A 23,967-nucleotide genomic window follows, 5' to 3' on the forward strand; every position below is an offset into this window, starting at 1 on the left:
CTCATGTGACATCATTTCCTGTGTCAGATCAAGGCAGAGGACGGCGGCGATCCCCCGCTGTGGTCCACAGTCAAACTTCACGTGGAATGGATCAGCAGGCCCACACCCTCGGTGCTGCCCCTGCTGTTCACCCAGCGCTGCTACAATTTCTCCGTGCCCGAGACGGCCACTGTGGCTCAGCCCGTGGGAGTGGTCGCCGTGGGCCAGTCCAACACTCCCGTTTGGTTCAACATTGTCGGTAAAAGCACTTTGAAGAGTTAATGCTGGAAAATACTGTGACCATTTTTATAAAAGCACAATGGTGTTCCAACCCGTCAACATCAATAATGCTTTCTATTTTTACATACGTAAGCACTGTGTTCAATTGTATTTATTTATTTTGTACAGTGACATCATGTAATTGATTTCGATGACCTTTCACTGCGCTGGTTGTTCTCTACTGCTGCTGTTGTTGTTCAAAATAATCAACACTACGCCGACACATTAATTAAAAATAAGTTGATTAGCTGGTGCAGGGGAAACATTGCAATCGTTGCTTGCATCTTTCATGCTTCAGTGGCCACAGTCTTGTTATTAGAACTTATCAGACTCAACTAGTGTCTAATCACATCATGATAGATCTTACAAAGTTGCTTTAAGTACACTGTTTGGACTTAAGTATTAGGACACTTTGTACAATTGGATGCGGCCAACTTTTGTGGGAACTGTTTTCGGAAGACATTTGTTTTCCCGCTGCCAGGGTACAAAGCAAGGCTTAGATTAGATTCAATTGTATTCTCATTACACATGCAGAGAGTAAGAGTAAGTACTCAGTGAGGAAACTACTCAAGTACTGAGTAACTGGTGAGTTACTTCTGCTTTATTATTTTGTTCAGAGCATCATGACAGTCAAATAAACAAAAACATAGAAATGTGTAACTTCAACTGTTACCCAACAATATCACTTCAACTGAAAAAATAATATAGACGTTTTAGGCAGACACATACAGTATGACAGTGCATGACATAGCTGCTGTAAAAAGTATGTTGCATTAAAACCACTCTGACAAGTAGAATTGACCAAAAATGTACTCAAGTATATGTAAAGTAAATGTAGTGCATTACTATCCACCACTGTACAGCTCACAAGTACAAGGCAACAAAATGCAGATTGCGTGTAAGAAATTCCTAAGCAGTCAGTCCCCAAGTTTCTTTTGACCTCGCAAATATTAGAAAAGTCCTCCAAACATCTTGTCGAAACTCCCAATTTTCCTCACATTTCTCTTCCTTTGGGTGTCCCAATACCTTTGCCAACTCATCACACTTTTTAATTCATGCCATTCTCTGCGTGCAGGAGGACGCGTGGCCAGAGAAATGTTCTACATTCCGCAGAACGCGTGTGGGAGGAACTGCTCTCTCGACACAGGTAAGACGAAAAGCAAATTAGCCACATGAAAAAAACGAGCAAAACAAAACAAAATGGTAAATTCAGCACAGCAGCTTGTGTATAGCCAAAGGGAATACAGATTGATCTCAATTGGAAGAAGCATCCACACACTCTGACAGTGTGTGTAGATGGATTAGGCCTGCAAATGGGAGAGTGGTTGATGCAACATCAATACGCTCCATTCCAAATCAAAACATGAATAAAAATGCATCACAATGCGTTTTTCCTTGACAAAAAGTAAACGACAATCAAGAGCGGGCTCTCCAAATATTGCAAAGATTCCCTCAAACTCAAATATTTACTGTCATAACTGAAACATTTTTCTTTCCTGTGAAACACTGGATAAATACAGTATTTTACTGTTTCTGTGAACTGCTTCGCATCTGTGTTACATGAACCAACGTTTTGCACAGCTCAGCTGCAGCTCACAACCCAGTCCATTGGACTGTATATGGTCATTATAGCCTTAAGATCACTGAACTAATATAAAGTTGTATAAACACAGTTTCTGAGAACTGCTTCACATCTGTGTTGCATGAAGTCACAGCAACTTAGTTGGATAAACACTTTTTTTCTGCTTCATATCTGTGGTGCATGTTTGGAGTCCTCCAATTAATATATTAGTTGCATCAAGATTACTTTTCAATGAAATGCATCACATCTATGTGTCCTGGAGTCTACCAACTGATATTTAGTCGTATAAGTACCATTTCTGAGAACTGCTTCACATCTTTGTTGCATGGAGTCATCCCAACTAATATTTAGTTACATAAGTAGACTACTGTTTTTGAAAATTGCTTCACACCAGTGTTGTATAGAGTCCACAAAGTAGTATTTAGTTTCACAATCACTGTTTCGAGGAACTGCTTCCCATCTGTGTTGCATGGATTCCGCCAAGTACTATTTAGTTTTATAAGTGCCGCTTCTGTGAACTGATTCTTGGAGTCTGCCAAAAGAATTTAGTCCTATGAGCACTGCTTCACATATGTGTTACAAGGAGTCCACCAACTAACATACACTAATATGCATTGCATATTCACTGTGTTTAACTGCTTCATACCAGTGTTGCATGGAGCCAACCTGGTAATATTTAGTTGCACAGTCACTGTCTCGTAAATGTTTCACACCTGAATAACAAAAGTCACCAATTCATATTTTAGTTTCTGAGAACTGCTTCAAATCTGTGTTGCATGGAGTCACACCAGCTTCTGGCACTTATGAGCTGCTATTCACAGCCCAGGACAGTTGGACTGTTGGACTTTCAGACTGCTTCACATCTGTGTTGCATGGAGTCACACCAGTTTCTGCTACTTACGAGCTGCAAGTCACAGCCCAACACCATTGGACTGTGTATAGTCATTCGAGCATTGATTTTGACAGTTGCCTCACTTTTATGTTGCATGGAGTTAAAAGCTTCTTCTTTGAAGCCTTTAGAATTTTGATATCTCTTTTTGGTAATACTGCGAGACAGCTCACCCCTGAGTGTAATATTGACCATCTTCTCCTCAGGGAGGAACAGCAACAACAAGAACCCCCCCCCCCCCCCCCCCCCCCCCCAAAAAAAGGGAAAAGTAAGCCAATTCCTGCAGTGAGCATCAGTATTCATGTGCTTGCGCATAAAGCCAGAGCCCTCAGACATGTGCAGGGATGAGAGCGAGGATGGCGTTGAATAGCTAAGGCATATCAATTCTCTTGCTCTGTGTGCCTCTAATCAAAGATTAAGCCTATAAACTGTACACTGGCCTGGGCCGCGAGGTGGATGGTGTTTGGCGAGCGATAAGGCAGATGTTGGCAAGGTTGCTAACGGCTCCCGGGCTGACCGGCGGCGCATTGACACGTTTCACTTCACTTTACTGTGCTCAGTCGCCGGACCCAGATGGAAACAATAATTACATGGTGAGGTCTAGACGTAAATGCTAACTTGCTAGTGTGTGTATGTGTGTGTGTGTGTGTGTGTGTGCGCAGGTAGCTTCGATATGCAGTTTGACCTCCAAGTGGGCGTGGGCACCTTGGTGGTGGCCAGGGCGCTGGACGCCGAGGTGCAGGCCGTATACAATATGACGGTGCAGGTGACGGATGGGACCAATGTCGCCACCACACAGGTACACACACACACACACACACACACATACAAACGCTCACACTACACACAAACTACATAAACTTATCACAATGTTTAGTGAGCTGTGAAGAACATCTGATGAAGGACCAAAGAACATGTTCTTTATGGCTATGGCAGACTTCTTGTGTGTTTTTAGGTCTAATCATGATAGATATTTCCACCAAATTTCATGTTTCTCAGGGAAACTGGATTTGGGGGCTGAATTTTCAAGACGTTTAATGTTTTATGGCGAGTCGTCAGAATTTGCTGTCATCGTCTGCCCAATGCAATTATGTAAACGAAAATATTTCACAGTTTCTGTCTGGTGTACAAGCTCTCAAATCTTAAGGATAAGTTAAACCAAAATGGATGAATCTTTTGTCGGTCTTCTCATAATAGACATACAGTAGCTACCAAATTTTGTGTTGCTAAGGGAACATAGTTTCAGGGGCTGAATTTTCAAAAAATTATTTATTCTCGAATATGTTGCTCTGCCATGTCAGGTGTTTATCCGGGTCCAGGACAGCAACGACAACCCTCCGGTGTTCTCGCAGCCGGCCTACGACGTCAGTGTGTCGGAGGATGTCGCGGTGGACACAGAGCTGCTGCGTTTGCGTGCGTCAGACATGGATGAACGGAGCCGCCTCAGCTTCTCCATCTACGGCAGCGTGGACCCGGCCAGCATGCGGCTATTCCGGCTCAACCCGGGCACCGGGGCGGTGTACACAGCCGACCGTCTGGACTACGAGGCCCGGACGCAGCACATCCTCACCGTCATGGTGAGCTCTTGACAGCATGGTTAGCATAAGTGAATTGATCTTGATTACCTTACCTCGTGGCCTTCGTCCTTCAGGTCAAGGACCAGGAGTTTCCGTTTAACAGGGACCTGGCTCGGATCCTGGTGGCGGTGGAGGACGCCAACGACAACGTCCCCTACTTCACCAGCACTGTTTATGATGCCGTCACCTACGAATCTTCCCCCGTCGGCACCTCGGTCCTGCAAGTCACAGCACTAGACAAGGACAACGGGATTAACGGACAACTCACCTACACCATACAAGCAGGTTGTGATTATGTGTAGTATCTGTTTTTGGGTTTCGTCCATCTGTCTGTGGTGTCCTTGAGCAAGACACTGATACCCTGAAATGCTCCCCGGGCGCTTCAGCTGCCCCCTGCTCCAGTGTGTTCCACTAACATGTGTATCTGTATGTGTTCACTGTGATGGGTTAAATGCAGAGAACACATTTCGTGTGCATGCATGCATGTTCATGACAATAATGATTCTTCTTATTCTTCTTCTGTTTTGCATACGAGGTTCAAATTCGATAGCAGTCGGATGGGTGCTTTAAATCAAAATGGCAGACTTCTTATGTATTTCTGGGCATGGCTTCTTTCTATTTTTTGTGGGTCTATTTACGATATACATGTCTACCAAATGTCATGTTCCTAAGTGAAACTGGCTTCGGGACCTGAGTTAAGAATAAAGATAGTTTACTGTCGAGTCATCCAACTTTACTGCCGCTGCAAACCAACATGGCAGAAAATCTGTACATTTTTGGGTATGGCTTTTTCAAACTTTTTTGTGTCTACTCATTATAGAACTGTCTACCAAATTTCCTACTGCTAAATAAAACTGGCTCCGGGGACTGAATAAAAATAAAAAGTTTTATGGTAAGTCATCAAACATTCAAACCAAAATGGCGGACGTTCTTTGCATTTTCAGGCATGGTTTCTTGAAGCTTTTTTGTGGGTCTACTCATGATCAATAAGTTTAACAAATTTCATGTTGCTTGATGAAACTGGCTTCGGGGGCTGAATTAAAAAAAATTGCTTACTGTTGAGTCATTAAACTTTGCTGCAGTTTCAAACCAACACGGCAGACGTCCCGTTCATTTTCGGACATGGCTTCCTGAGACTTTATTATGGGTCTACTCATGATCGAAATGTCCACAAAATTTCATGTGGCTAAAGAAAACTGGCTTCAGTGGCTGAATTTTGAAAAATGTTTTTGTATTTCATGCAAGTAATCAAACTTTGCTGCCATGTTCCACCCACATGCAATGACAAAAATTAAATACTTTCCCCTTATAATGTCACACAGGTTCACGCATACGTGGTTAAAATCTCATAGGAATTGGACAAAATCTGTCTTTCATTTCACTCAAGTGTTTTTGTGTGCATTTGTCATTTCACAGGCAACACAGGTGGCATGTTCAGCATAAACAACAACACGGGCCTCATCTTCATTGCCAAGGACCTGGATGTCACTTCTGTGGGCTTTTACACACTCAGTGTGCAAGTCACGGATGGCGGTTTTCCACCGCTAATGGCCACTGCTTCCGCCCGTGTATCCTTGACGCTCTCCAACTTATCCAGGCCTAAATTCTCCCAGAAGGAGTACCAGGCTGAGGTAAAGCAAGTGCCGATCTGAAAGACCCGGAAAACAACAACTTATTGATGGTTTTTTTTGTTTTTTGTTTTTTGTTTTTTTGCAGATCATGGAAAACAGCACAGCCGGCGCTCACGTGACCACAGTGAGCGCCCTGAGCCGCTCGGCGCTCATTTATGACATCACCAGGGGCAACGAGGAGAAGTGCTTCTTCATTAATCGCCACACGGGCGTCATCAGCACACGCAAACGCTTCGACTTTGAGGTCAGTTCATACTTTGTGGACCTGTTTAATGTAGATCATATGGTATCATGTGGGTTAACTAACTCAAAATACAGTATAACACTCCAATGAAATGTAGAGGAATAATATAATTTTTTTTTTGTATGATGTGATCTGGTTAAGACACCAATCACTTTGCTACCAATCATCCAGATTTTTAAGAAAAGACATGATTAGCAGATTTTTTTTTTTCTTAAATTCAGGCCCCAAAGCCAGTTTTCTTTAGCAACCCAAAATTTGGTGGGCGTGTTTATCATGATGACGCCCACAACAAAACGTCTGCAGAAACCATGTACAAAAAGACACAGTTTTACAAAAAGACACTAATTTTGATTTTTAAAAGTCAAAAGACATGATTGGTAGGATGTTGATTTGAAAATTTAGCCCCAAAAGCCAGTTTCCCTTATAAGATTTGGTAGCCATGTCTATCATTAGTAGCCCTACAAAAAGTCTCAAGAAGCCATGCCTGAAAGGACACATCAAGATAGTCATATTGGTTTGAAACGACAGCAAAGTTTGATCACTTGACATTAAATGTTTTGGTTTAGAAAATTGTGTTGAAAATCCCGGTAGTTGACTTTAATCTTTTCTCAGGGCATTAAATCAGTTGGGGCTCAATGTCCATCCGTCCATCCATTTTCTGAGCCGCTTCTCCTCACTAGGGTCGCGGGCGTGCTGGAGCCTATCCCAGCTGTCATCGGGCAGGAGGCGGGGTACACCCTGAACTGGTTGCCAGCCAATCGCAGAGCACATACAAACAAACAACCATTCGCACTCACAGTCACACATACGGGCAATTTAGAGTCTCCAATTTATGCATGTTTTTGGGATGTGGGAGGAAACCGGAGTGCCAGGAGAAAACCCACGCAGGCACGGGGAGAACATGCAAACTCCACAGAGGCGGGGCCGGGGATTGAACCCGAGTCCTCAGAACTGTGAGGCTGACGCTCTAACCAGTTGTCCACCGTGCCGCGGGCTCAATGTCCAAAAATCTAATTAAATGGATGGATGACAATACTCACAGGCTTGCCTTTAATCGTTTTTTAAAAAGAAAGCCAGCTAATCTCTGGTGTCTGCCCCATTTCTTTGCTTTGGTTAGAAAACGTCATCCTACTTCCTGATGGTCCGCGCCTCCAGCATGGCAGGTGCAGAGGCCAGCGCCCCAGTCGTGGTTCAGGTGGGCGACGTCAACGACAACGCGCCTGTCTTCCAGCAATTAAGGTATCAAAACCCTTTGGCCACTGTTTAGACCGTAAGTCTTGACCCTGCTGTCGGAACGCTTGCGGCAGGTACTCAGGGGCCATCAGTGAAGCGGCCCCAGTCAACAGCGTGGTCCTCGGGGACGACGGCGATCCCCTGGTCATCCGGGCGACGGATGCCGACCGCAATCACAACGCCCTGCTGGTGTTCCTGATTGTGGACGAGACCGCTCGGATGTTCTTCAGTGTGGACCCTGGAACCGGATCCATCCGGTAGGTGCCAGATTTTTGGAAATTCAGCCCCCGAAGCCAGTTAAACTTAGATACACACATTTTGGTCGGCATGTTTATCATGAGTTGGCCCACCAAAATTTCTCATAGGGTTAGATTGTCATTTTGGTTTCATGTAATCATTGAAGGCTTGTTTTGGCCATTTCCAAGTCTTCCTTTAAGACAAACTTGGTCCGAAAGATTTTAATTTGTAATAATATACTGTATATTACACAGACGAGTAACGGTAAAATACGAAGCATTTGAGTTTTCGTCATTCTACGTGGGCAAAGCATTGTGGTGAAATTTAATGCCTTGCCATTGACCTATTGAAAATTCAGCCCCCTAACATGAGAAGACCCCACAAAAAAGTCTCAAGAAGCCATACCCAAAATGACACAGGAGGTCTGCCATTTTGGATAGAAGCAACCATTTTAGGTTCATTTTTCAGGCATCCTTCACAGACAAACTTATTTATAGCAGTTTTGTCCGAATACTGCCAAATTTGAACCACAGAGAAATTAACACATCATGGAACAGGAAAGTCAGCTTTACAAGGTTGGAGCTTGACCAAACGGTCCAGTCCTTCAGCTTCATCGTCATCTTCTTGTATTTTAGGACGATTGCCAGTGTGGATTACGAGACCTTCCCAGAGTTTGTCTTCAGGGTTCAAGTCCGAGACAGTGGACAGCCACCTAAAAGTGCTGACAGTCCTGCTGAGGTGTTTATCAAGGTGAGTGGTCCCTTGTTTGTCTTCTTCTCACAAGTCAATCTACTCACCCTGGTTTGTGAATCTCAGGTGATCAACATCAACGACTCGCCACCAAGATTCTCCCAGGACATATACGAAAGCATCCTGCTGCTGCCCACCTATGCTGGAGTGAAGGTCCTCCACCTGGACGCCTTCGATCCTGACGTGACCCTGGACCCTGAAAACGAGACTCCCCGACTGGTGTATTCGCTGGTGGACCGCAACCTGGAGCACTTCTCTGTGGAGCGCAGCAGCGGCGTGGTGACGGTCATCAATCAGAACCTCAGCAAGGACCGCTATCGATTCAACGTGAAGGTCAGCGCATTGACACAAAGACAAACCCAGACACTTCATTAGACACAAGCTAATGGCCACAAAATGGCCGTAAACACGCTCTGCACGTTCGTGTTTTTGCGCTGCAGGTTTGGGACGGCCGTTTCTCGAGTGTGGCTTTGGTCACGGTGCTCGTCCGCCAAGCCATCAGCAGTGATCTCTCTTTCGTGGCCCCGTTTTACATGGCCACCGTCCGGGAGAACACCCGCAACGAGAGCGTCCTAGCAGTGGTCCACGCTGCCGGCCAGCGCCTGAACGAGCCCCTGATGTTCACGCTGCTCAACCCCGGTGGGTTCTTCGCTGTGAGGCCCACCTGCGGGGCTTTGCTCACCGTCGGCGTCCCGTTTGACCGTGAGGAACGGGACAGCTACGAGCTTGTGGTGGAGGTCCGCAAGGAGGAGGAAGTACTGAAGGTAGCCAGAGTTACCGTCAGAGTGCAGGTGAGAATGAATCTTAGCCTTTCCCAAAAAAAGGTCTCAAGAAGCCATTTTCCCAAGTTTGATGACTCGCCATACAACCCGAACATTTTTGAAAATTCAGCCCCCGAAACCAGTTTCCTTTAAAAACATTAAATTTGGTATGCATATGTATCTTGAGTAGGCACACAAAAACTCGGAAGAAGCCATGCCTGAAAAGACAGAGGAATCAGAATCAGAATCATCTGTTTTTACCGTGTTGGTCAAAAACACACAAGGAATTTGTCTCCAGTAATTGTAGCCGTTCTAGTACGACAACAGACAGCCACTGCGACAAAATATACTTTTAAGACATAAAAACACACTATGGAGAGTCACTGAGGAATAAAAGGTTACCAGTAATGTGGTAATCCTGATAAAATAACAGTTGTGCAAATGAATCAGTTCTCAAGCAATTTAGAGTAGTTTGAAGTAACTAATAGTGTGATAATCTGGTACAGCGATAATTGTGCAAATTGTGCAGAGCAGTCAAGAAATTTAAGCAGTTTAAAGTAACTAGTAGTGTGTTTTCCGAATATACACAGGAAGTCAACCATTTTGCTCCGAAGCAGCCATTTTAGGGCAATTTCCACAAACTTGTCCTAGAGTTGTGAATGCGATGCTAGCACGTGGTCCCACTACCTTCGTCTCCTTTCAGGTGGAGGACGACAACGACAACGCCCCCGAGTTTGTGAACCTCCCGTACTACGCCACAGTGCAGGTGGAAGCAGAACCCGGCTCATCCATTTTCACGGTGACGGCCACCGACCGGGACTTGGGTGTCAACGCTCAGGTGACGTACCGTCTCAAGGAACCACACAGGAACTTTCAGGTAGGAGTCACTCCTGATTTTCAGTGGCATCCTCTTAAAGCTACAGTACATTTGTCCGACCAAGCCCTGCCACGTGTAGTGAATCATCTATTGTCTATTTTTTGTGCTCATCCCAGAGTAACAGAAGTTTTACTTTGGTGCCATCTAATGGAATCTTGCTGTTTCTGTGAGGTTTAATTCAGCGATAGTGTTTCTTCTTCTGCGTGTGAGATCTCCCGATGCAGCTACTACTGATAGCCTGAGTATTCCACTTTTCCATTATAATTCCTAATATTTATTATCTTGTGTAAATGCGAAAACGTGAGTTTAATGACTCAGTACCATTTGTCTGAAGTGCTAATACGCATTTTTGTTTGCCCACGTGTAATGTCACGTCAGTTTCTGCTAGTGTGTTATTTAGGCCAGTATACTCGCTAATACTATTGAGTAGCCTCACGTGAAGGTAGTTTGTTTGTGTCAATTAATTTAGCTACAGAATAGTCATTTATGTAACGCGTTCATGATTGTGTACATGCTAGATGCATGGTGTTGGTGCTTTATGATCCCCTCCATTTTAAGTGCTTTGCTGCCATGTTTTGGCACCTCTACGCAATTACAAATGTCTTTTGGAGCTGCGTCAATTATTGGCAGATATTCGCTACTCGTAGCAGGACTTGGTCCCCATCCCCAGCGAAAAGCGTGGATCACTGTATGTAACCTTTACTCGTGAACCCTCTTACTGTGTAGGTGAACCCTGTGACAGGCGAGCTGACGCTAAAGCGAGCCTTTGAGGCTGACTTGTCCAGCGGCGAGTTCAAGGTGGTGGTCGTGGCTTCCGACGGCGGCACCCCCTGTCTGTCCAGCGAGGTGGAGCTTCCAGTCAGCGTGCTGAACAAAGCGATGCCACTGTTCGACAAGCCCTTCTACGGTGTCACCGTGCCCGAAGACGTGGCTGTGTCCACCTCGCTGCTGAGCCTGAACGCCAGCAGCCCGACAGGCCAGCCCATCATTTTCACGCTGGCCGGCGGTGACCCGTCACTGCAGTTCGACATCGGCTTCGACACGGGCACGATCAGCGTGCTCTACCCACTGGACTACGAGATGGCGCCGTACTACCGCCTCACTGCCAGGGCCACTGACACGCTGACGGGCGCCAGGTCTGAGGTGGACGTGGACGTCGTGGTTCTCGATGTCAACGACAACCCGCCTGCCTTCCAGAAGTCAGCGTACTGGGCCATGCTTCCCGAGAACGCCATGATCGGAACCAGTGTCCTACAGGTTCCCAATTTCTTTTTTCAATGTAAATCTAAGAGTAGAGAATAAAGTCGTAATTTCATGTGAATAAAGTCATGTTTTTTCTTTTAACTCTTAGAAATGTAACTTTTTTCTTAAAACATACTTATTAACTTCCCCAAAAACTACAACTTTTGAGAAATACCATCTTTACCAAGAAATAAATGAAAAGTTTTACTTTTTTGTCAGAACAAATCTTTTCCTATAGAAAAAAAGCCTATGAATTTTGTAAAAAAAAAATAAATAAAAATAAATTTATTTTGAATGTATAAGTATACACATGTTTTCCTAAAAAAAAAAAAAGACTTTCCTCTCAATCCATCCATCCATCCATCCATTTTCTGAGCCACTTCTCCTCACGAGGGTCGCGAGCATGCTGGAGTCTATCCCAGCTATCATCGAGCAGGAGGCGGGGTACAACCTGAACTGCTTGCCAGCCAATCGCAGGGCACATACAAACGAATAAACAACCGCACTCACATTCACACCTGCGGGCAATTTAGAGTCATCAATTAACCTACCATGCATGTTTTTGGGATGTGGGAGGAAACCGGAGTGCCCGGAGAAAACCCACGCAGGCACGGGGAGAACATGCAAACTCCACACAGGCGGGGCCGGGGATTGAACCCCTGTCCTCAGAACTGTGAGGCAGACGCTCTAACCAGTCTTTCGCTGTGTCGCTCCTCTCATAATATTATATAATATGAAGACTGTTTCTCAAAACTAAGACCATGGGTTAATTCTTGTCATATAATATGACTGAGATGAAAATATGACTTTTTATCTAAAACAAAAAAAGTGACTACTGCTGTAGGTTATTTTTCTAAAAAAAAAAAAAAAAAATCTTGACAGAAATCTGACTTTTAATTTTGAATAAATTCAACTCTTAAACTCAAATAAATCTTACTTTTTCTCTTGAAAAATAATGAATTTTCTTAATATTATGATGATTTCTAAAAATAATATACCTTTATCTTTGAAAAAATACAAATACTGTATATTGTTGTTACCAAATGTTATGACTTTTAGAATTTATTCTTGAAAAAATACAATTTAAATCTCATTATTTAGTAATTGTCTGCTGCAAAAAATGTGACTTATCTAAAAAAAAACAGCTTTTTTTTTCATTAATTTTTTTCACTTCATTCGATTTATTCTAAAAAAAATATGACTTTTTTGTCTTGATACAGACAATATTTTGATCTCAAAAGAATACACCTTTTTCGTATGGAAAACGTGACATATCTAAAAAGATACAACTTTTTATTTAAAACAATTTACTTAATTCTTGTTATATTAAGACATTTTAAAAATGTATATGATTTAATCTTGAAAAATAAGAATGAATTCTTGTACAATTATGAAATTTAACAATATCTCGACTTTGAGCTTGGCTAATCAGTCACCACGTTATTCCGAAGCAGAGCTGTGCTCGTTCCCTCGGGAAGCTCCCTGAGAAAGAGTCTGACCTTCTCCGAATAATAGAGCGGCGCTGTGGAAACATTTTCTCAAGACGATGTGTAATTAAACTGTCTGGACTCACAGAGACAATGTAATTATATTGGATCACGTCATAAATCATTAAAGCTCATTATTATTGTTGTTGTAATGGAGAACATTTGACATCTGCCACTAAGAATTTATTTAATCTTTCCTGAGCTTTCCAAGCTTGTGTCCCAATGCCAAAACAAGAACTGTGTTTTAGGGAGATGAGTGCATCAGGAGCAGAATTATTTCAGCTCTAAATTTATGCCAGTAGTAGGTGCCTGTAAATCTCTTCAGGGCAGGACCTTCATCACACGCATGTTTGATCAAGACCTGACCTTGTGAAGTTGACTTATTACAGTTTGGTGATTTAGCATCGCCCATCTGTCTAGTGTATGTGGTTGAAATTTGAAAACAATCAAACAAAATCTCAAGGAGGAGTTTGTCTTTGAAGGACCCGTCGAAATGGACCAAATGAGCCTCAAATGGTTGCTTCAAACCAAAGTGGTAGACCCCCTGTGTCTTTTCCGTCACAGCTTTTTGAGACTTGAGAACTCATGATCGGCATGCCTGCCAAATTTCATGTCGCTAAGTGACATTTGGCTTCAGGGACTGGATTTTCAATATGTTGGATTCAGCTCTAAAATCAGTTTTGTGTTTTATAGAGAGTCATGGAACATGCTCCATCCATACACAATGACAACAACTCAAATCCTATGTCACACAGCGTTGTCCTTCTGTCTATTATTTGAGTTTCAAATTTGGTTGCAATCGGACAAAATCTAATTTGTCTTTGAAGGACTCCTATAAGAATGGAAAAATGTGCCTAAAATCGCCACTTCAAGCGAAAATGGCCGACTTCCCGTGTTTTTCGGGTAATGACTTTTTGTGGGTCTTCTCATGATAGACATCCCTCCCCAAATTCATGTTTAAATAAAACTGGCGACTGTGATCTCATTTCCAGGTGTTTGCTCAGGATCAAGACTCGGACAACAACTCCAGGGTGAGCTACGAGATCGTGTCCGACGTGTACAACAGCAGCGATTACTTCCACGTGGAGCGCGACAGCGGTCTGCTGTTGACGGCGCGGCTGCTGGACTACGAGCTCGCCCAGCGCTTCAATTTCGTCGTGCGGGCGACGGACGGCGGAGAGTCGCCGCTCAGTAGCGACGTCAGCGTCACGTTGGCCGTCGCCGACATCAACGACAACCCGCCCGACTTCAGCCAGACGCTGTACGAGGCCTTCGTCAGCCAGCTGGCGCCCCGAGGGCACTTTGTCACCTGCGTTCAGGCCTCGGACGCCGACATGGGCGATGCCCAGAGGCTCCGGTCAGTTTGAAGTTATAGTGCATGTAAAAAGTCAACACACCCCTGTTCAAATGCCAGGTTTTTGTGATATAAAAACATGAAAACCAAGAAGAATAAATTCAAACCTTTTTCCACCATTAATGTGACATATAACCTGTACAACTCAATCGGAAAAAATAATCTTTTTGAGAGGAAAAAATAAACCACGTGGCTAAAGTGGTTGCACAACTGCACACACCCTCTTAAAACTGGGGATGTGGCTGTGCTCAGAATTAACTAATCACATTCAGCAATTGAAATGCTTCTGTTTGCCTCCCAAATAAAGTTCAGATGTTGTAGTAGGCTTTGCCTGACATTATTTTGCTTTCCTGCTAACACTGACTTACATTTGGAACTGTTCATAATTCCCTTCCCCAAAGCATGATAAACTATGACTCTACTTGTAATAGAAGCTTCCCCCCACAAAAATACGACTTAATTCTTTTCATATATGAAGACATTTTTTCTTGGAAAATTCAGAATTTTTATCTCTGAAACATGCCACTGTAAATCTAGAAAATTATGGGTTAATATGAAAGAAAATGACTTTTTTTCTCATATTGAGCACTTGAACATATTAACTGGTGCATACTTAAAAATAATACTACACCATATGATTTAAGTCGCAGACTATTAAGAGGTTTAAATAAATATTTTCAATCTTGAAAAAATATGAATCAGAGAGTAATTCTGGTAATTTTCAGACTTTTTTCTATAAATATGCAAATCTTGAAACTGTATGACCTAATGTAACGTTTTTATCTGGAAAAATAAAATGTAAATCTCATAATAAGACTTTATTCTTGTAATGTCTATTTTCTATATATAATATATATATATTTTTTTTTCTAATTTCTTAATTCCCATACAATTAAGACTTTTATTTTTTTCTCTCAACAAAATACAAAAAAATACAACTCAATCCTTCTAATATTCTGACTTTCATCTCAGAAAAACAGACATCAATTTCCAAATTGTTTTCTCCCATAATATGAATTTGTATCTGAAAAAATAAAAGATTTTACCTTGGAAAAATACAACTTTGTTTATTTTATTTCCTTGAAAAAAATACACATTTCTTCTGTTAAATTGAAAAATCAAACTTTTTATCCTCCAAGAATCCGATTGATTTTGCCATTTTTCCCTTTTCTTTTCATTGTGGCCCTAATACACCATATGTTTCAGTGATCTTTGAGGTGCAATTATCATGAGAGTTGTTGACTCCCCATCCTTTCCCCAGGTACAGCATCCTGTCTGGTAACGAGCGCATGACGTTCACCATGGAAGCGGAGAGCGGCGTTCTGCGTCTGTCTAACAATAGGCGACAGGGCATGAAGCTGTCGTATCAGCTCAACGTGTCCGTGTCTGACGGCGTCTTCACAAATACGGCTCAGGTGACGCCGCCGTCCCGACCCGCGCGCTCGCTCAATTAGCGGACGCCCGACGTTTGGGGAGCGTTTTGACCCGGGTGCGCCGAGGTTAATGCGTGTTCGTGTCACGTCGGATTTACTGACGGGAGCGTCTGCCAAGTGGAACGTAGTTTTTGCTGTGTCGGCTGTTTTGTAATTGCCTACGTTAAGTGTGAACGCTTCTCGAATGGTAATAAGAGGAACAACTGAGCTTTATTGCAGCAATAGGCCAAAAAGAAAGGCAAAACATCCCAGGTGGATGCTTTGATGACAAGGCCAACAGTGTAGGTTTATCATGTTAGCAGTTAGCTAGCATCCACATCAACATACTGTACATGCTCAGTATTATCCCAAAACTGGTGGTGATCTTGATGCTGATTTCCAGGTGGTGGTTAACATGCTGGGAGCCAACCTGTACAGTCCGGTGTTCAGCCAGAGGTTCTACCTGGCAGAAGTCCCAGAGAATGCGCCGCACGGTTCAAAGGTCATCCAGGTATCCGTTCATGTTTCGAGGTCATCTTCCTTAATGTGACCTGCACAAAGTGTTTAAAATCTATGCGTGTCGCGTGCATCGCAGGTCCGCGCCTCCGACGAGGACTCGGGTCTGTTCGGCCAGATCACTTACTCCTTCATCAACGACTTTGGGAAGAGTCGCTTCGCCGTGGACGCGGACGGAATCATTTCTACCACGCAGAGACTGGACCGAGAGGACCCTCTCAACAAAGACATCTTGCTCACTGTCATGGCCCTGGACGGAGGAGGTACCATCATCAGCTTCATGCTCATCATCATCATGTACAAAACCTTCTGCCAAGTAGTCCAGTTGAGTTCAGCATAAGTTCATTCCTAGGCCGGGCGTCGTTCTGCACGGTGCGAGTGGTGCTGGCGGACGAGAACGACAACGCACCGCGCTTCCGGGCGGTGGAGTACCGCATGAGCATCAAGGCCAACGTGGGCAAAGGCTCCCTGGTCACCCAGATCCAGGCCAGCGACCCCGACGCCGGCTCCAACGGCAGGATCGTCTACTCGCTCTACAGCGAGGCGCGCTTGTCCCTGGTCGACGTCCTCGAGGTCAGTCTGAATTATCAGCTGTACACAATTATTAATATCCATGATGTGACAATCCTCTCATAAACTCTGTAGATTAACTTCCATCTACATTTATGTTTGTTTGTTTGTTATGATTTTCTCTGTATTCTGCACTCATTCTTGTAAAAAACAAAAGCATAAAACCCGCAGACTCAAAACCAACATCTCAACTACAGCCTTTGGCAAGGCAATTGAACAAGAACAGGAAGCGACAAACATATCAAAATAAAAGCGGTAACAGCGCTAAACCAATCTGAGAAGAGTCAAATCAATGTTATTTGTTCGGAAGAAGCCATTGGTTGAGAGTCCTTTTCAGCCAATGGCAATAAAACAAAAACAAGCAGTGTTAAGCCTGCCAAAATAATAGTAACACAACCAAAACAGTCAAAGGAGCGCCAAATCAGTCATTTGTTAACAAAAAGTTCCAATGGGCAAAAGTCATACTAATCCAATGGCAATGGAACAAAAATTTGAAGTTGCAGACCTACAAAAATGAAAGCAGTTACACCACTAAATGAGTCAAAGGAGAGACAAATCAGTTATTTGTTCACAAAAAGCCACTGGCTGACAACCCGATCAACCCAATGGCAATGGAAAAAACTTGAAGTAATGACCTGTTGCCAAAATAAAAGCAGTAACACTGCTAAACCAATGACAATATCCAAATCAAAGTCATTTGTTCACAAAAAAAAAAAAAAAGCTACAGGCTGAGAGTCATACCAACGTACTGGCAATTGATGAAAAACCTGAACTGACGAGCTGCCAAAATAAAATCAGTGACAAAGTGACAAAATCAGTGACAAAGTGCTACTGGTTGAAAGTCCTATCAAGCCAAAAGCAATGGAATAAAAAACAAGAAGTGGCACACATACTAAAACAAAAGTGGTAACCGTGCTAAACCAGTCACAGATTCCAATCAAAGTCCTTTGTTTACAAAAAGCTCTTAAATGAAAGTACTATCATGTCAACGGCAAAAAAAAAAAAAAAAAAAACAGGGAGTGGCAAGCCTACCTAAAAAAAAAAAAAAAAAGCAGCAACACTACTTAACCTCTGATTGGGTATCCAAATAAACGTCATTTGTTCACAAAAGGCTACTGGCTGAGAGTTCTATCAAGCCAATAGCAATGACAAAAAGTGCCAAACCACCAAAATAAAAGCAGAAACATCCCGAAACCAGCGATAGGATAGACAACTCAGTCCTTTGTTAACAAAAAGCCGTCTGCCGTGTGTCACGTTGCGCAGGTGGAGTCCGACAGCGGCTGGATGATGACCAAGAGCTCGGTGTCCCACCTCCAGGGTACGGTGCTGTCCTTCTTCGTCAAGGCCACCGACTGCGGCTCCCCGGCCAAACACTCTCTGGTGTCGGCCTTCATCCACGTGGTGCCTCCCGACGCCTTCATCCCGTCCTTCAGCCAGCCCCAGTACTCCTTCACTGTCCCCGAGGACACGCCGGCGGGCACGGCGCTGGGGTCCGTCTACATGGGCCCGGGCAAGAGCGCCGCCTTCTCCGCTGTGGCCGGAGAGACGGCCGACAGCAACCAGGGTGGGACCTTCCTGGTGGAGGCCGACACGGGGCTCGTCCGTCTGGTCAAGCCCCTGGACTACGAGCGCGTCCCCGTATACCGCTTCAAGGTGGCCGCCGCCGCCCGCAGGGACCTCATCGAGGCCATCACCAGCGTGGACGTGGAAGTCAAGGTTGGCGGAAAGATCGGCGTTGAGTTTTAATCTGTTATGGCAAGAACACTATCCATTTTTAACACATTATGGCAAGAAAACAATTGATTTTTCACTGTGTAGCAAGATCACTGTTGCTTTTGAATGCACTATAGAAAAAAACTATTGATTTTAATGCGTTGTAGCAAGAACGCTATTGATTTTAAATATGGTTAAACAAGAACCCTATTGATTTTCAGTGTGTCATAGCAAGAACCCCATCAATTTTTAATGTTACAGCAAGAACACTTTTAATTTTAAACACTATAGCAAGAAGACTATTAATTTTGAGTGTTATTACAAGACCATTGTTTTTGAATGCCATAGCGAAAACCTTATTTATTTCTAATGCAGCAAGAAGGCACATTTTATGCTTGGTGTCTTGAGGTACCGTTGGTTAAAAGCCGTAGCAGGGCAGTTTCCTTGTCATTTTTCAGACAACATCAAAGTAAAGGTTTGAGGTGAAGCAGCATGTGGCTCACTCCCCAAGCCCTTGTATTTACCGCATTCTGTGTTTTTCTGCTCCACGCAACATCTCCCCTTCCCTGCAACGAATAAAAAAGAAAACTCCTCTGTGCGGCAGGTCCTGGACGTTAACGACAACGAGCCGGCGTTCGAGACGGACACGTACGTGGCCACGGTGATGGAGGGCATGCCGGTCGGCACCCGGGTGGTCCAAGTGCGGGCGCTGGACCCCGACCGGGGCTCCAACGGTCAGGTGGGATGTGCTGTAACAGATACTACCAAGTAAAAGGATAGAAAATGCATTGATCAATACAAATTCATTGGCAATATCTTGAATAAAGGGTTACAACACTGCAACTATTGATGCTACTTGTTCGCCCGTCTATGACATTTTGCATTGTTCGTTAGCATTAAGTTAATGAAAAGCAAAGTTGTGTGGTTGTTTTCAAAGCAGTGTGTAATTCTCGTTTTATGTTGAGTTCACTGCAACCATACGGTGCTCGTATCTCAAATTTGTTATCCCAAGTCATCCATTCATCCATTTTCTGTGCCGTGCCGCCCCCAAGTCAAAGCAAAAAAAAATTATTCGAACGACTGCTCATATCGACTCGTAAATCGGGGAAGCTCGACTCTCAAAGCAGCACTCTATCAAAATATGCACCTTGTCTTTCCCCGCAGGTGACTTACAGCCTAGAAGAGCCGACGTCCGCCGCCACTTCAGTGTTCTCCATTGACAGCAAGACGGGCTGGATCACCGCTGCCGCCGGTGTGGACCACGAGGAGCGCTCCAGCTACAGCTTCCGCGTACTGGCGTCCGACCAGGGCGAGTTGCGCTCGCTGCGGGCCGCCGCCGCCGTCACGGTGGCCGTGTCTGACGTCAACGACAACCCGCCGCGCTTCCGGCGGGAGCTGTACCGCGGCGCCGTCAAGGAGAGCGACCCGCCCGGCGAGGTGGTGGCCGTCCTCAAGACCAGGGACGACGACGGGACCGACCAGAACCGCATGGTCAGCTTCTACATCACCGGTGAGGGAGTCTTCTGATGGTGCAAACTTTTTACACTGAGGAACATTTCGATGTGTTTTATGAAACACATTGAAACCAATCCAATATAGGGTAATGTGTTAAGATGCTGTATGTGAAGCGACAAAACAGCCTACAGATAACAAGGAAAAAAGGAAAAAAACTAAAAAACAATTAATATTTAACTACTACTATTCTACGTATGTAATATAACATAGATAACCCTAACCCTAACCCTAACCTAACCCTATATTTAAAATTAAATCTAACAAATACTTTTAATTTTAAAAACGCATTAAAAACATACATCATCGACAACATTTATCAATATTTTTTAGTGCAGATGCTGATGAAAACAATATTAAATTATATATTTTAAATATAGCCAGCACATTGGAGACTGGTTAGCACATCCGCCTCACAGTTCTGGGAACCGGGGTTGAAATCCCGGACCCGCCTGTGTGGAGTTTGCATGTCCTCCCCGTGCCTGGGTGGGTTTTCTCCGGGCACTCCGGTTTCCTCCCACATCCCATAAACATGCGAGGTAGGTTGATTGGACACTCTAAATTGCCCGTAGGTTTGATTGTGAGTGTGAATAGTTGTTGGTTTCGTGTGCCCAGTGATTGACTGGTGACCGGTTCAGGGTGTATCCTGCCTCCGGCCCGAAGATAGCTGGGACAGGCTCCAGCACGCCCGCAACCCTAGTGAGGAGAAGCGGTAAAGGAAATGGATTTTAAATACATAGTTTAAAAGCTTTAATATGTTCTTAAGTATAACAATATAAAAGAATATATTCAGCATGGTGAAAAGCTGATCCAGTTGAGATCATTATTTTTTGGGGGGGAATTTGAACTTTTTAAAAGAAAAAAACTTCTTGGGGACAAAGGTGCAGATTCAAGAATGAGTTTTAATAAGACGAGATTTAATAAAATAAATCATGCTTTCAACGTTTGCTTTCCTGCTTTAGTGCCTTAACTTTTGCTCTCTTCAATCAATTCCTATCTGCTTTGAAACTACGTCACATGAAAGACTTTCAAGTCCTTCCATTATTCTCATTTATCCTCATTTGTAACTGCAATGTGACTTCTTATTTGCTCATTAGTCTCAGCCTCCCTTTCTCGTGTACCTGATTGTTATTCGGCAGTCAGGCGGACTCTTTAGGAATAGGAGAAGTGAGTTTTAAACTGTTCCTGGGATTGTTGTTGTTATTCTTGGCGGGACGTGTTCCGTATTCCGGACGAAGGATGGCATCATGCCGCCTTGTTTTTCTGCCATTTAGTACACTCATTGGCCTAATGGACGCGCTGTAATCAAAGGTCACACGCCCAAATGCCGCAAACGCGTCGTTTCCACAGTAACGTGACTGACGCTTATCAACCGCCGACAGCTCTCCTCTGACATCTTGTTTACGAAAAAAGTTCCACTCCAAATTTTAATACAAGTTTACAAAAGCACTTACGTTAATTTTTTTTTGATGTCTTTATGAACACACATATCTTTGCTGATGTTTATGACAACATTTAAGTTGTGTTGATCAAAGACACTAAATTGTTTATTTTGAACAAAATTTACATTGGATTCAAAATGGACTCTATGGACGCAACACTTCCGTGTTTGGGGTACGGCGGCGTGCTTACTTCTGGTCGCATAGTGACAACTTGGGAAACGTTTTGAAACAACCAAGTTGACGTTAATCTGTCTTCGACGTTTATGAAAGTGTCTACTTTATCTTCTTTAAAAAGCATTTTGGGTTAAAAATCCTACATTTTGGAACTATGTGTTAGCTTTGCTGAGGATTTTAAATGGGTCTTTGATGCTTATAAATGTTGGTTGGATCAAAGACACACAACTTTTGATGTTTGCAAAATCATGTGTTAGCTTTCTAAAATATTCTAAATTGTTCTTTATTAGTGACCATATTTAAGTAAATGAAAGAGTCCAAATTGTCAATGATGTTTTCGAACAGCTGTACATTTGCTTCTTTGAAGACTTAAAGAAATTTACAAAAACATTAGCGTTGTTTCTAAATTGTCTTTTATGTGTACAGAACAATTTAAGTTTGAAACGTGTACAGGTATGATACCTTCTTTAAATATTATTTAAGGACTCAAATTTGTCTTCTATGTTTATAACACATTTTATTTAGGTTAATCAAAGATTACATTTTCTTTCATTTTTATGAAAATGTTAGTTTCTTTGAAATGATTAACGAACACGGGTGTTTAAATAAAATTTAAAAAAAAATAGGATACGCTTATTAAAGACTAACTTGTCTTTGATGTTGACAAAACGCGTTAGCTTTGCTGAAGATTCAAAATCATCTCAAAGACTAAATTGTCTTTACAAAACGATGTTTGTTCATTGTTGTTTGTGAAAACACGTGCGTTAGCTTTGGTGCCAATTCTAAAAGGTCTTTTATTTTTAACGTTTATGACGAAATTTAAGTTGGGATAGTAAGAGACTCGAATTTTTAGGTGTACGGACTCATTTGCTTGTAATGTTTGTAGCAAAATGTAAGATGTGTATAATGTATAATAATAAAAAATGTAAGATGTGTATAATGTATAATATATGTTTTTGTTGTTGTTTGTCAGGCGGTAACGTGGGCGGTGTGTTCGGTCTGGCGCTGGTGCAGGGCGAGTGGAAGGTGTACGTGAGCGGGCCGCTGGACCGCGAGCGTCAGGATCGTTACCTGCTCAACGTCACGGCCAGCGATGGCCTCTACGTGGCCCGCGCAGCTGTGGAGGTCACCGTCATAGATGCCAACGACAACAGCCCCGTCTGCAACCAGGTGGGCGAGGTGGCATTAAAACATTGTTATGTCCACCGTGGTTAGAGTTGCACTGTCCAAATTTCATCAAAAACCGCATTGATTATACATATTTTTTCAATATGATAAATAATAATGATCTTTTTTTTTCATAATTAAACAACACCTGGGCAGCATTGTAAAAAAGAATAAACCTGTTTATTTTGAATACTAATTACTAATTTATTAATATAACCTTATTAACATATATATATATAAAACTAATAAATGACAGTAATATATTTTCTATATTATTTCTATTTAAATAATACAATGTATAAATACAGCTTAGTTTAAAGAAAACTTCCAGTAATTACTAATTGTATCTAAATCATAAAGAATATAAATATTTTATAAACATAGTGGAAAAAAAACTTCCCTTAGCATTAAAAATTAAAATAATAATGATTAAAGATTTTTGAAAATTTGAATACAATATTATTTGTATTTATCTATATTTTTTAAATGTATATATACAGATGAGTGAAAAGAGGTATGAAAACAATAAAATATTAAATAAATTGTGTTAAATTGTATTTATTGTTGGTGCAGATTAGAATGAGATGACAAATTAGATATATCATATTTTTTGTAGCAGATATTATTTGTATTTAAATAACACAAATGTAAACTAAGATAATGAAAAGAACATTTTTTTCACAGAGAAAAATTAATAATACAACAATAATAATAATAATAATAATAATAATAATGAAATATTTTTGGTGCAGTTCTGACTAGAGTCTCACTGGGGTCGCGGGCGTGCCAGAGTCTATCCCAGCTAACTTTGGGTGAGAAGCGGGGTACACCCTGGACTGGTCGCCAGCCAATCGCAGGGCACATCTAAACAAACAACCACTCGCACTCACATTCACACCTACCAGATCTGAATAATAGTACATCATTAATTTAGATGCATAATTTTAAATTAATAAATTATGAGGCTGAATTTTTGTCCCCCTTACACTGCATGATTAATTTTGTGTTTATCCAAACCAGGATAGATAGACCATGGTGTAGATTTCTAGCTTCCCATTCTAGCTTCCCATTCATTTGTTATCTAATCAGTTCTCACCTTCATGCATTTTTTTCCCCACATAATGCAAAGCCTCCGTTGGGGCAGTTTACATTTCAAAGACATTTATTTGTGAAAATGTGCTTCATTACCAACAGAGGATGTTTTGCTGCGCTCACATTTGATGTTTCTACTCCTCACTAACAATGTGTAGCCCTTTAATTTTCTTTCAAAATGTCTGCTACCTAAAGCACAGAATATCTTTACAATACGTAAAAGCCCCGAGATATGTTTGCGTCACAT

At 42.6% G+C, this 23,967-nt stretch overlaps 1 protein-coding gene across 1 annotated transcript in view; it reads left to right on the forward strand.

Annotated features, from left to right (window-relative positions):
• LOC133416369 (protocadherin Fat 3) overlaps nt 1-23,967 on the forward strand; it is a 78,918-nt gene that overhangs the window by 27,641 nt on the left and 27,310 nt on the right. The window contains exons 8-30 of the mRNA XM_061703220.1: nt 28-238; nt 1,334-1,405; nt 3,392-3,528; nt 4,031-4,306; nt 4,381-4,591; nt 5,723-5,937; nt 6,023-6,181; nt 7,299-7,420; nt 7,489-7,671; nt 8,287-8,401; nt 8,468-8,734; nt 8,842-9,192; nt 9,866-10,039; nt 10,766-11,296; nt 13,761-14,125; nt 15,384-15,537; nt 15,938-16,045; nt 16,130-16,313; nt 16,403-16,623; nt 17,884-18,336; nt 18,938-19,072; nt 19,498-19,843; nt 22,435-22,631. Coding sequence (XP_061559204.1) covers nt 28-238; nt 1,334-1,405; nt 3,392-3,528; nt 4,031-4,306; nt 4,381-4,591; nt 5,723-5,937; nt 6,023-6,181; nt 7,299-7,420; nt 7,489-7,671; nt 8,287-8,401; nt 8,468-8,734; nt 8,842-9,192; nt 9,866-10,039; nt 10,766-11,296; nt 13,761-14,125; nt 15,384-15,537; nt 15,938-16,045; nt 16,130-16,313; nt 16,403-16,623; nt 17,884-18,336; nt 18,938-19,072; nt 19,498-19,843; nt 22,435-22,631 — 5,187 coding nt within the window. The remainder of the gene's footprint in view (nt 1-27; nt 239-1,333; nt 1,406-3,391; nt 3,529-4,030; nt 4,307-4,380; nt 4,592-5,722; nt 5,938-6,022; nt 6,182-7,298; nt 7,421-7,488; nt 7,672-8,286; nt 8,402-8,467; nt 8,735-8,841; nt 9,193-9,865; nt 10,040-10,765; nt 11,297-13,760; nt 14,126-15,383; nt 15,538-15,937; nt 16,046-16,129; nt 16,314-16,402; nt 16,624-17,883; nt 18,337-18,937; nt 19,073-19,497; nt 19,844-22,434; nt 22,632-23,967) is intronic.

The sequence above is a fragment of the Phycodurus eques genome, chromosome 17 (genome assembly GCF_024500275.1).
Source record: "Phycodurus eques isolate BA_2022a chromosome 17, UOR_Pequ_1.1, whole genome shotgun sequence".
NCBI lineage: Eukaryota > Metazoa > Chordata > Actinopteri > Syngnathiformes > Syngnathidae > Phycodurus > Phycodurus eques.